The 12,164-nt window shown below is 42.9% G+C and overlaps 1 protein-coding gene across 4 annotated transcripts in view; it reads left to right on the forward strand.

Annotated features, from left to right (window-relative positions):
- mospd2 (motile sperm domain containing 2) overlaps positions 1 to 12,164 on the forward strand; it is a 91,113-nt gene that overhangs the window by 61,772 nt on the left and 17,177 nt on the right. For 3 of the 4 annotated variants that reach the window (XM_059650383.1, XM_048540488.2, XM_048540489.2), the window contains exon 13: positions 1,750 to 1,879. In XM_059650383.1, the coding sequence (XP_059506366.1) occupies positions 1,750 to 1,879 (130 nt within the window). The other variant, XM_048540491.2, reaches the window with a different exon arrangement.

The raw sequence follows: 12,164 nt of genomic DNA on the forward strand, positions 1-12,164 counted from the left end.
CCTTAGCCTTCTAAACGGGCTCATCTCCACTGCCTGTTCAAACCCCTCCCATCAAGTGTTTTATGGAATCCTACTGCAACAAAACCTTTTCGCATGATACAGATCTTGGCAACTGTGTGGAAACTTTGCGTCCCTCAAGACATTTTGCCAATGATTTTGAATTCATCTAGAAGAAATTAGTTTTCTCGACACTTTGTCAAAACTTCTCTTGGGTTATATCTTGTCTCTCTTCATTCCAAGGAAAAGTCATAATTCCTTTGCCGTCTTCTTATAACTTAAGTGCTTCATTCTTCATAGCATATTGGGTAAATTTCCTTGGTACTTGTTTTTAAGGCATTCACATCTTTGCTAAAGTGTGGTGCCCTGAATTGGCTTATTCCAACTGAGGCCTGACCTTAACTTGTTCTGCCATATTTTAAGGATTTTTATCTGTAGACACTAAAGTCTGTTTGTTTTAAATTATTTTGAAAACTAAAAATATTTAATTATTAAAATTATTTAGTTACTTAACAGTAACTCTGCCTTGCTTAACCTATTTCACGGTCATGTCTGACATCTTGAACTCTGCAACTATACTTCTTGCCAGCCCCTACATCTGACTTTAAGTCATTTATAAAAGTTGAAACAAATGGACCTAAAACTGACCCTTGGAGAACACCACTGCACGCCGCAACCCAACTCCCACCCCATCACAACAACCTTCATATACCATCTTAGCTACCTGTCACTGAGTCAACTTGATACCCATGCCATACTTTTCCCTTTATTTCATGGGCTTCCTTCATTTTAATAAATTTCCTTTCGGAACTTTGTCAAATATCTTCCAAAATATTAGCTGCCTTTGTATGAACCCTGATTTTTGTGCTCAGTTCTTGGAATGGGATTTGTTAGCCATTAAAATAACATTCTGTTGTCACCTTCAACTTTTTCACTGCTGTCATTTACTGTCACACGTTCAAAATAACCCCTGCAAGTTTTACATAACTAAATAATTATGTCATCTGTTTCTCTGGTGTTTTTTTCTTACATTTGTAAATCACTGCTAGGAATTTCTTGAATTCACCCAAGTGGAAGTGTCTTCACACCAGCATGCTTGATCCAATTCATGTCATGTATGATCTGTTTTTTCAGCTGTTGATGTATTTTGCATACATGTCATGATCTAATCAATAATTGGTTAGAATTTTAACAGTAAAATAGTTGTTGATGTAAATGAAATTTGAAGCTTTTTTCGTATGCTACCATTTTGTTAATAAAAGAATAACTTTGTATAAAGTCTGAACTCTTCTGGTCTGTTGCAGTCTCTGCATTGAGCAATATGTATTGTTTTGTTTTTGTGTGCACCTGATCACTTTTTAAGGTAGCACTTAAAACTAAGAACTTCATTTATAATATGGAAAGCAAAGAGGAATAGTTTTCATCTAAAGCCTTTTCCTTTCTCAAAGGTTCACTTTGTAAATTAAGCTAGTTAAAATTACAACCGCTGCAATATCAGTGAATGAATAGTTGAAATTCTGATCTGGATCGCTATCAGTTTTTACCCCTCAAATATAATCCAAGTTAGTTCTATCTGTCCTTTTTTAAAAAAATATTTAAAATCTTACAAGTGGTTAGAAATGAAAATCTGTCTTGCGTTTAAGAGTTCCTATGCATATATGGGACTATGTGATATTTTATACTATTAGTCTGTGTTGAGATTTGCCATGGAAATCTCAAATTACCAAGATTTAAAACTCTTTGTATTTTCAGGTGTTGAAGCCTCTCCTCAGGACAGGTTTCTGGTGATGGCAGCTGAAATGAATCAAGCTACAGGAGGCAGCCCTCCTGATTTGAGTCAGTTCTGGAAGGAAATTTCCAGGGATCTCGTGATGGAGCACAGGTATTGAAAAATTGGAACTCTTTTGTAGACCACATAATCCACTTTATTATTCCTTTTAATCACTTATGTTCTTGAAATACATCATTTTGGATTTCTTTCCGGCTGCAGCCACATTAGATCCACAGTTATGACATTATCTCTTTGAAAAATATTAAATAATCATACCACATCCTCCTTCATTTAAAGTTTCATTTAACTGCACAAACTGTCATGTGTCTTTTTTGCTTTGACCTTGCTGAGCTTTAGTCCCTGCCTATATCACCGAAACCTTCCTGTCCTGCTTCAAATCTGTGCATTGCTTACAGGACCTTCTGAGCTTTCTGAACTTTTCCACTCGTTTATTGGCATTAGCTCCTTGAAGGCCAAGGAAAAGCATTTGACTCCTGGGCCAAACAGGTTTAGTATCAACTTGTAAATAATTCCATATGTCAATGGCAAATGTAAAGAACAGGGAAATTCATGATCGCCATGTCGTAGAAATTAAATTTGAGCCTCCAGTATCACTTTGTAGTTCAGGACTACTACGTACATAAATGTTAGCATAAACTCCAAGTTGATAGCATGTCACCTGAGCAACTCTGCCTCCAGCAGGGGCAGTGGTTTGGTCAATTAGATGGACAGCTGATCACATTGATACTAACAGCATGGAGTTTGTTTCCTTTGAGTGGATTGGATTCCGAACATGAGTCCTCATCCTCCCTGTGGTGGTGGTCACAGTGCTGTGCGTTGGACCTTCAGAGAGAGGCTAAAAAGGTTGATATCATACTTTCCCTTCACCATATTCCTTCTTTTAAGTAGGTATTCTGTTAGCCTTGGCCCAGGGCAACCTAAAGCATGTGGTTCAAGTTACACTCCAGAAACTTGAATATATAATTTAAGCTGTTATTTCAATGTAGTGAAATGCTGTTTGTCTGGTAAAGATGAGATATTTAAACTATTAAACTATATAATCACAATACATATTAAACTATAAAACTATGCATTGTATTAGTTAATTGTTAATAGATTCCACGGAACTTTGTGAAGAAGGGATGGTAGACAAGAACTCTCTCCAGTGTTCGAAGCAATATTTATCCAAAAATCAACTTGCTAGATAAATTGGTATCCAAAAATTATTTGAAAGGCAGTACTTGCTGTTAGTGATCCTGTTTCAAGAAAACTATTTATTGTCACAATACATCTCTGCCATCAGTTTGATTCAGGACATATTCTGGCTAGCTCATTTAAAACCCAAGCTGAAATGAAAGAAAAAAAAATCCTTCATCCTAACTCCACTTCTGTTATGTGAAATGTTCTTCCCAACCTGAGAGTTCTACACCAGGCACTGGAATTACCAAAGCTCACTGTTGTTATTGCCGAGGTAACTGAAATACATTTAGAATGCTGTAGTGCCCAAATGCAAGGGTGGAGAGAACAAACACACCTGGCTGCAAGCTGTGACTCTTTTGGCCCCAGTAAGAGAAACGTTGAAAGTATACTCTCCCATTCCTGTTTTCCAAACCAGACAATGTGGATTATTCTTCTAATTGGTAAATGTTTACAGTCTTAAGCTGCGAGTTCTTAACTTGAAACTGAGCTGTGACTGCCTTTTTTTTGAATTCATTGTAACAGTATCCTGTTGTGTCCTTGTTCAGGCACGACAATTGCTGCCATCCCAGCTTGGGGGAACTGTAGAGAAGTCAGAAAGTTGGCGACACACTTTTAGCCCAAGTGGGGAGGTGATGATCTAGTGGTATTATCACTGGACTGTTAATTCAGAATGTCACCTAATTTTCTGGAGACCTGACTTCACATCTGCCAGAGATAATGGGAACTGCAGATGCTGGAGATTCCAAGATAATAAAATGTGAGGCTGGATGAACACAGCAGGCCAAGCAGCATCTCAGGAGCACAAAAGCTGACGTTTCGGGCCTGGACCCTTCATCAGAGAGGGGGATGGGGGGAGGGAACTGGAATAAATAGGGAGAGAGGGGGAGGCGGACCGAAGATGGAGAGTAAAGAAGATAGGTGGAGAGGGTGTAGGTGGGGAGGTAGGGAGGGGATAGGTCAGTCCAGGGAAGACGGACAGGTCAAGGAGGTGGGATGAGGTTAGTAGGTAGCTGGGGGTGCGGCTTGGGGTGGGAGGAAGGGATGGGTGAGAGGAAGAACCGGTTAGGGAGGCAGAGACAGGTTGGACTGGTTTTGGGATGCAGTGGGTGGGGGGGAAGGGCTGGGCTGGTTGTGTGGTGCAGTGGGGGGAGGGGATGAACTGGGCTGGTTTAGGGATGCAGTGGGGGAAGGGGAGATTTTGAAACTGGTGAAGTCCACATTGATACCATATGGCTGCAGCTTCACCAGTTTCAAAATCTCCCCTTCCCCCACTGCATCCCTAAACCAGCCCAGTTCATCCCCTCCCCCCACTGCACCACACAACCAGCCCAGCCCTTCCCCCCCACCCACTGCATCCCAAAACCAGTCCAACCTGTCTCTGCCTCCCTAACCGGTTCTTCCTCTCACCCATCCCTTCCTCCCACCCCAAGCCGCACCCCCAGCTACCTACTAACCTCATCCCACCTCCTTGACCTGTCCGTCTTCCCTGGACTGACCTATCCCCTCCCTACCTCCCCACCTACACCCTCTCCACCTATCTTCTTTACTCTCCATCTTCGGTCCGCCTCCCCCTCTCTCCCTATTTATTCCAGTTCCCTCCCCCCATCCCCCTCTCTGATGAAGGGTCCAGGCCCGAAACGTCAGCTTTTGTGCTCCTGAGATGCTGCTTGGCCTGCTGTGTTCATCCAGCCTCACATTTTATTATCTTCACATCTGCCATGGCAGATAGTAAAATCTGAATTCAATAAAATACCTGGAGTCAAGAATCTAATGATATTGAAACCACCAATTGATTGTTGGAAAACGTCCATCTAGTTCTCTAACTAGCCTGTCCTGTTGTCCCCTGATGTGACTCCAGAAAAAATGGAGAGAACAATGTGTGGAGCTGGATGAACAGAGCAGGCCAAGCAGCATCTTAGGAGCACAAAAGCTGATGTTTCGGGCCTAGACCCTTCATCAGAAAAGGGCGATGGGGAGAAGATTCTGAAATAAATAGGGAGAGAGGGGGAGGTGGATTGAAGATAGATAGAGGAGCAGATAGGTGCAGAGAAGGGTATGGGTGGGGAGATAGGGAGAGGAAAGGTCAGTCCAGGGAGAACGGACAGGCCAAGGGGGCGGGATGAGGTTAGTAGGTAGCAAATGGAGGTGTGGCTTGGGGTGGGAGGAAGATCAGGTTAGGGAGGCGGGGACGAGCTGGGTTGATTTTGAGATACAGTGGGGGGAGGGGAGATTTTGAAGCTTGTGAAGTCCACATTGAAACCAAGTTCCCAAGTGGAATATGAGGTGTTGTTCCTGCAACCTACCAGTGGCATCATTATGGCACTGCAGGAGCCCCAGGATGGACATGTCGTCTGAGGAATGGGAGGGGGAGTTAAAATGGTTTGCGACTGGGAGGTGCAGTTGTTTATTGCGAACCAAGTGTAGGTGTTTTGCAAAGCGGTCCCCAAGACTCTGCTTGGTTTCCCCAATGTAGAGGAAGCCACACCGGGTACAGTGGATGCAGTATACCACATTGGCGGATGTGCAGGTGAATATCTGCTTGATGTGGAAAACCATCTTGAGGCCTGGGATGGGGGTGAGGGAGGTGGTGTTGGGGGCAAGTGTAGTGCTTCCTGCGGTTGCAGGGGAAAGTGCGGGCGTGGTGGGGTTGGAGGGGAGTCCCATTCCTCAGACGACATGTCCATCCTGGGGCTCCTGCAGTGCCATAATGATGCCACTGGTAGGTTACAGGAACAGCACCTCATTCCACTTGGGAACTTGGTTTCAATGTGGATTTCACAAGCTTCAAAATCTCCCCTCCCCCCACAGTATCCCAAAATCAGCCCAGCTCATCCCTGCCTCCCTAACCTGATCTTCCTCCCACCTCAAGCCGCACCTCCATTTGCTACCTACTAACCTCATCCCGCCCCCTTGACCTGTTCATCCTCCCTGGACTGACCTTTCCCCTCCCTATCTCCCCACCCATACCCTTCTCTGCACCTATCTGCTCCTCTGTCCATCTTCGGTCCGCCTCCCCCTCTGTCCCTATTTATTTCAGAATCCTCTCCCCATCGCCCTTTTCTGATGAAGGGTCTAGGCCTGAAACATCAGCTTTTGTGCTCCTGAGATGCTGCTTGGCCTGCTGTGTTCATCCAGCTCCACACTCTGTTATCTTGGATTCTCCAGCATCTGTAGTTCCCATTTTCTCCAGAACATGGAATTGCTTTCTGAAATGGCCCAATAAGCCACTCAGTTTTATCAATCATGAGAAATGAAACTGGATGGACATCCTGGCATCAACTAGGCACTGAAACAACAATAGCCAAAACAGTCCTGATGACACTGCAAAGCCTTCATTACTAACATCAGGGAGCTAGTGACTGAATTGGGAGAGCTGTCTCACGGACTAGTCAAGCAACAGTCTGACATTGTCTCCTCACAGCCAATGACCCAGACACCCCCAGCACCATCCCTGAATATGTCCTGCCCCATCAGCAGGACAGATCCAGCAGAGGTAATGGCACAATGGTCCACAGTCAAGAGTGTTGCCTTGGGAGTCCTCAACATTGACTCCAGACACAATAGACAATAGGTGCTGGAGTAGGCCATTCATCCCTTCGAGCCAGCACCACCATTCATTATGATCATGGCTGATCATCCACAATCAGTATCCTGTTCCTGCCTTATCCCCATAACCCTTGATTCCACTATGTTTAAGAGCTCTGTCTATCTCTTTCTTGAAGGTGTCCAGAGAGTTGGCCTCCACTTCCTTCTGGGGCAGAGCATTCCATTTATGCACCACTCTCTGGGTGAAGAAGTTTTTCCTCAACTCTGTTCTAAATGGCCTACCCCTTATTTTTAAACTGTGTCCTCTGGTCCTGGACTCACCCATCAGCGGAAACATGCTTCCTGCCTCCACAGTGTCTAATCCCTTAATAATCTTATATGCCTCAATCAGATCCCCTCTCATCCTTCTAAACTCAAGTGTATACAAGCCCAGTTGCTCCCATCTTTCAACATATGGTAGTCCCACCATTCCGGGAATTGACCTTGTGAACCGACGCTGCACTCCCTCCCACATGATGTTTCACAGCTTCAGGTTAAATGTGGGCATGGAAACCTGCTGATTACCATGTACTGTCCTCCTTCAGCTGATAAGTCAGTCCTCTTCCACGTTGAACTATACTTGGAGGAAGCACTGAGGGTGGCAAAGGTGTAAAATGTACTCTAGGTAGGTGGTTTCAACATCCACCACCAAGCATGGCTTAATAATTGTACTGTTGATTGTGTCCTAAAGGATTTAACTTGTAGATGACTCTGTGGCAAGTGATGAGGGAACCAACAGGAGAGAAAAGGAACTTGACATCATTCTCACTGCTGTAAAATCATTTGCCCTTAACAGTATTAATAAGAGTGATCACTGCACAGACATTGAAATGAAGTTCCACCTTCACATTAAGAATACCCTCCATTGTGGTGTACAGCTCTGTTACTGTGCTAAATAGGACAAACTAGCCACTCAACTGTTCATCCATGTGATACTACAGGCTGTCAACAGCAGCAGAGTCATACTCCAGCACATTCTGCAACCTCGTGGCCTGGCATATCTTCCAGTCAGCTATTACAATAAATCCAGGGATGAACCATGGTTCAGTGGACAGTGCAGAAGGACGTACCAGGATCAGCACCAGGCATACCTGAAAATGAGGTGTCAACCTGGTGAAGCTACCAAGCAGAACTAATTGCATGCATAAGCAGCGAGTGATGGACAGCTACCCCACAGCTAATGGATCGGATCTTATCTGTACCACAGCCAGTCAGGAATGGTGCTGGGCAATTAAAGAACTGCCTGTGGGAGGATGCTCTAGAAATATCCCCATCTTCAATGATGAAAGAGCCCAGTACCTCAATGCAAAAGTTAAGGCTAAAGCATTCACAACAATCTTCAGCAGTAGTGCAGAGTGGATGATCCATCTCAGCTTCCTTCATGAGCCCCCAGCATCACAGATGCCAGTCTTCAATTTAGCTCACTCCATTTCATATCATGAAGTGGCTGCAGACACTGGATACTGCAAATGCTATGGGCCCTGCCACCATTCCAGTAAAAGTAGTGAAGAACTTCTCCCATCACTAGCCAAGCTGTTCCAGTAAAGCTACAGCATTGGCATCTACTGTACAATGTGGAAAGTTGCCTAGGTGCATGCTATACAGGGGAAAAAAACAGATTCAGCCCAGCCAGTTAACACCCTATCAGTCTACTCTCAATGATCATTAAACTGACAGAAGGTGTCATTGATAGTGCTATCAAGCAACACCTGCTCAACAACAACCAGCTCACTGATGCCCAGTTGAGGTTCTGCCGGGGCCACTCAGCTCCTGACCTCATTACAGCCTTGCTTCAAACATGGACAAAAGGGCTGAACTCCAGGGATAAGAAGTGTGACAATGTTTGACATCAAAGAACCTGAGCAAAACTGGAATTAGTAGGTATCAGGGGACCAGCTGTCTGGTTGGAGTTATACCTGGCACATCGGAAGATGGTTGTGTTTGTTGGAGGTCAGTCATCTCGGCTCCAGAACATCTCTGCAGGAGTCCACCAGAGTAGTGTCCTACACTCAACCATCTCCAGCTGCTTCATAAATGATCTTCTCTACATCATGAGGTCAGCAGTTCACCGATGATTGCACAAAGTACAGCGCCACTCATGACTCTTCAGATACTGAAACAGTCCATGTTCAAATGCAACAAGATCTTGACAATATCCAGACTTGGACAGACAGGTGGCAATTGACATAAATGCTAGGCAATGACCATCTCCAATAAGTGACAACGTAACCAGTGGCCCTTGACATTCAATGGTGTTACCATCACTGAATTCCCCACTATCAACAAGCTTGGGGTTAAGGACCAGAAACTCAACAGGACTTGGCACGTGAACACAGTGGCTACAGGAGCAGATTAGAAGCTAGGGATATTGCAGCAAGTAGCAACCTCCTGACTCCCAAGATCCTTTCCACCATCTACAAAGCACAAGTCAGAAGCCTGATGGAATACCCCCATCTCCTTTTCTTGAGTGCAGCTGCAACTCATTAATCAAGAAGCTTGATGCCATCTGAGACAAAGTAGCCCGCTTGATTGTCACTACATCTACAACCGTCCACTCTCTCCTTCACCGATGCTCAGTGGCAGCAGTGTATACTATCGACAGGATGCACTGCAGGAATTCATCAAACATCCCCAGACAGCACCTTCCAACCTACCACCACTTCCATCTAGAAGGATAAGGGCAACAGATATGTGGAAATACCAGGACCTGCAAGTACCCCTCCAAGCTGATCTACCCACAGCACGTGGACTGCAGCAATTCAAGAAGGCAGCTCACCACTACTTTCTCCAGAGCAACTACAGATGAGCAATAAATACTGTCCAGCCAGCCATGTCCATGACTTACAAAAGGAATACAAACGGCCTTCTGCTCAGTGGTATAATATCACTGGCTGGGCTGAGGCAAATTGTCATTAGCTTTTTATGCGTTGCCCAGATGATTTTATTTTTCAAAATAAATTCCTACATTACTGCTAAGTTAATAGGATTCCAAAAGCAGCCCTCAAACTAATTTAACTGTCAGCTATCCTGATTGTTGGTGCCAATAAATAAACCTGTATAAGAAATTAATAAGCTGCATGTTTCTGTAGCTGGTTAAATCAGTGTTGAAGCCAGCCTGAATGTGGTATATATTTAGTTGATAGTCTGGTCCCCAAGATGGTGATGGAGTAGCAGTACAGCGTGTCCAGAGCTCATCAGCTCTGTCTGCTTATACATTTTTTCTTACTTCAATCTACTTGCCTTCAGTGGACTGCGAGTTTGTGTAGCATGAAGGAGTGAGCCCACTACAGTGGAGTTGTTATCGTGGGGCAAGTGATCCCAATATGGCTGAGAGTAAGGTCCCAAGTCAGTGGCAAGAGCAGGTAGCCCCAGGTTGAGTTCGGTGCTGTCTAGAAGCGAGCCCCAGCACGGTCTGGATGAAAATAAAAAGTTCAGCATTTTACTACTTTATTTTTCTAACTTATTTCTATGATTTTGTACTTGGATACTTTTGTACCTAAGATGATGCCATAAGTGGCAACTTTGTAAACTTTTCATTGCACTCGTGAGTACGTGACAATAAACCTAATTCTAATTCTAAATCCGATTTGCAACTGAGTCTGGCTGAACTGACAATAGTATGTTTGTCACTTAGTAGGTGAAAAGATTTTCATTACATTTAATCAATTGGTCAAAACTACAGCTTCTATTACTCAAGTAAATTCAATATGTCTTTAATTTAACTGATTTGACCATTCAGGACTAAGGCATAAATTATTATTTTTGCTGCATTTCTTAAATAATTAATTCAGAGTTTGACATTATGGCATTTTTCACTTCAAAACCAGCTTTAAAATAACAGGAACAAATTGTAGTTTACCTTGAGCATTCAGCGCAATCAATTTATGCTCTCATAAGGCATAACACTTCTACTAAATTGTGTTTGTGTGTGACTGTTCAAATAAATGATTTATTATGTGAGGCATTTGCTTCAATATAAACCTACTTCATGGTGGAAAGTGCAATTAAAAACAGCAATTTGTATTTAAATTATAGTAACATTCAGTACTGTGGGAGGTCACAATAGTGAGACTAAACTGAATCTATTGGAACGAAAGCACAGTTGAAATGTGGAATCTCAATTTAAGTTAACCGTGGAGCTGCATTTATTGTAAGAATAATGGAGAGGCAAACCCACTCACTACTGTTGATGTGCAAGTCAGATAACAATTTCATGCCAGCTCAGATTTTCATTGAGTTTATGATATAGTGCAGCACAGAATGAAACCATTTGTTTCATTCAGTTGTAGACACAGGTACAGTGTAGTTATTTTCACTTAGTTTCATTTCCCCATATCCCTGCAATATTGTTCTCCTTCATCAGCATTATTTCCTTTTTATTCAGGTTCTGTCTGAAAGCTCCTGCTGTTCATTGTTCTCCAGTCCTAAGCTCTTGCTGCATGAAACGGTTGCATAATTCTATTCAAATCCAAAATTATTTCTCCATTTTGTTCACAAATAATGCTGCTCCATAAATGCACAAGATGTGACAACTCATCTGGCTACCTTGTGCAAATATGAATGTCATGCTAGTCTATTTAAATTGTTGGTTTGGATGAAAATTGTTGTAAAAAAGACTGTATCATTCCTAATGGTGTGATTAGTCTTAATTATTACTAGTAGCTCCTCCTGCATGGATAGATAACATTTTCAACTGTTGAATGTCATTCCTTAGATTTTAATAGCTGTCAGAAATGGAAAAGAAAATTGTTTATATTCTCTCCTTCTACTTTGTTTCTTTCCCTCTGCTTAGTTTCCTGTATGTACCTCATTTAACGTGAAAGTCAATATTCTAATTTTATACTTCCTCGTTCAGGCTGTGTGGCACGCAACTATTTGCTCAGTCTGTTCGAGGGACAAGTGCACTCCAGCATTCTATGGTCTGTGATGCCCATCATGCAAGTCACATGGTTTTGAGATCCAAATTGATGTGTGTAAGGCCATATGTTACCACCTACAGTAACTTGAAGTTTTTATTCTGGCCTAAAATATATTGAAACTTAATAGATGGAAAATCAGTACATACTGGTCACACCTGATCTCAATTTTGAAATGTAGGTAAGAGATGCTGTTCAGATTACTTTAAGATCAGGGCATTATTGAACTGCTTGGAACTTTGCATATGTCATGTCTTTATTTGTAAAGCTTGTTGATGAGGTGGTATTATTCTGATTACAGAATGATTATTCAAAATTCCAAAATTTGGCCAGTAAAATGACTGACACATGCATATTATCATGATGCTGCCTTCATTACCAGGGTGCATTGCCCATGTCCAGATACTATGTTTAGTCTGTTAAGTTGTTTGCCTTAGTTTTCCTTCTGTTAAAAAGGGACCATTTTGTAGGCAATGAAATAATTACTTTACAAAGCACCCAGCAGAAACGCATTAATCTGACAGATTACTCACACACGAGCAGCCCATGGTGTGAACTCAGGGCCTTCCTGGTCAGTATTTGGAGCACTTGGACAGAAGAAACAGTCTCAACAGTCCAAGTCCAACCCAATGAGAGATTTCATCACACAAATCAACCTCATAAGAACTTTTTTTTAATAGTTCTGAGATTTGTGT

The sequence above is a fragment of the Stegostoma tigrinum genome, chromosome 12, assembly GCF_030684315.1.
Source record: "Stegostoma tigrinum isolate sSteTig4 chromosome 12, sSteTig4.hap1, whole genome shotgun sequence".
Lineage (NCBI taxonomy): Eukaryota > Metazoa > Chordata > Chondrichthyes > Orectolobiformes > Stegostomatidae > Stegostoma > Stegostoma tigrinum.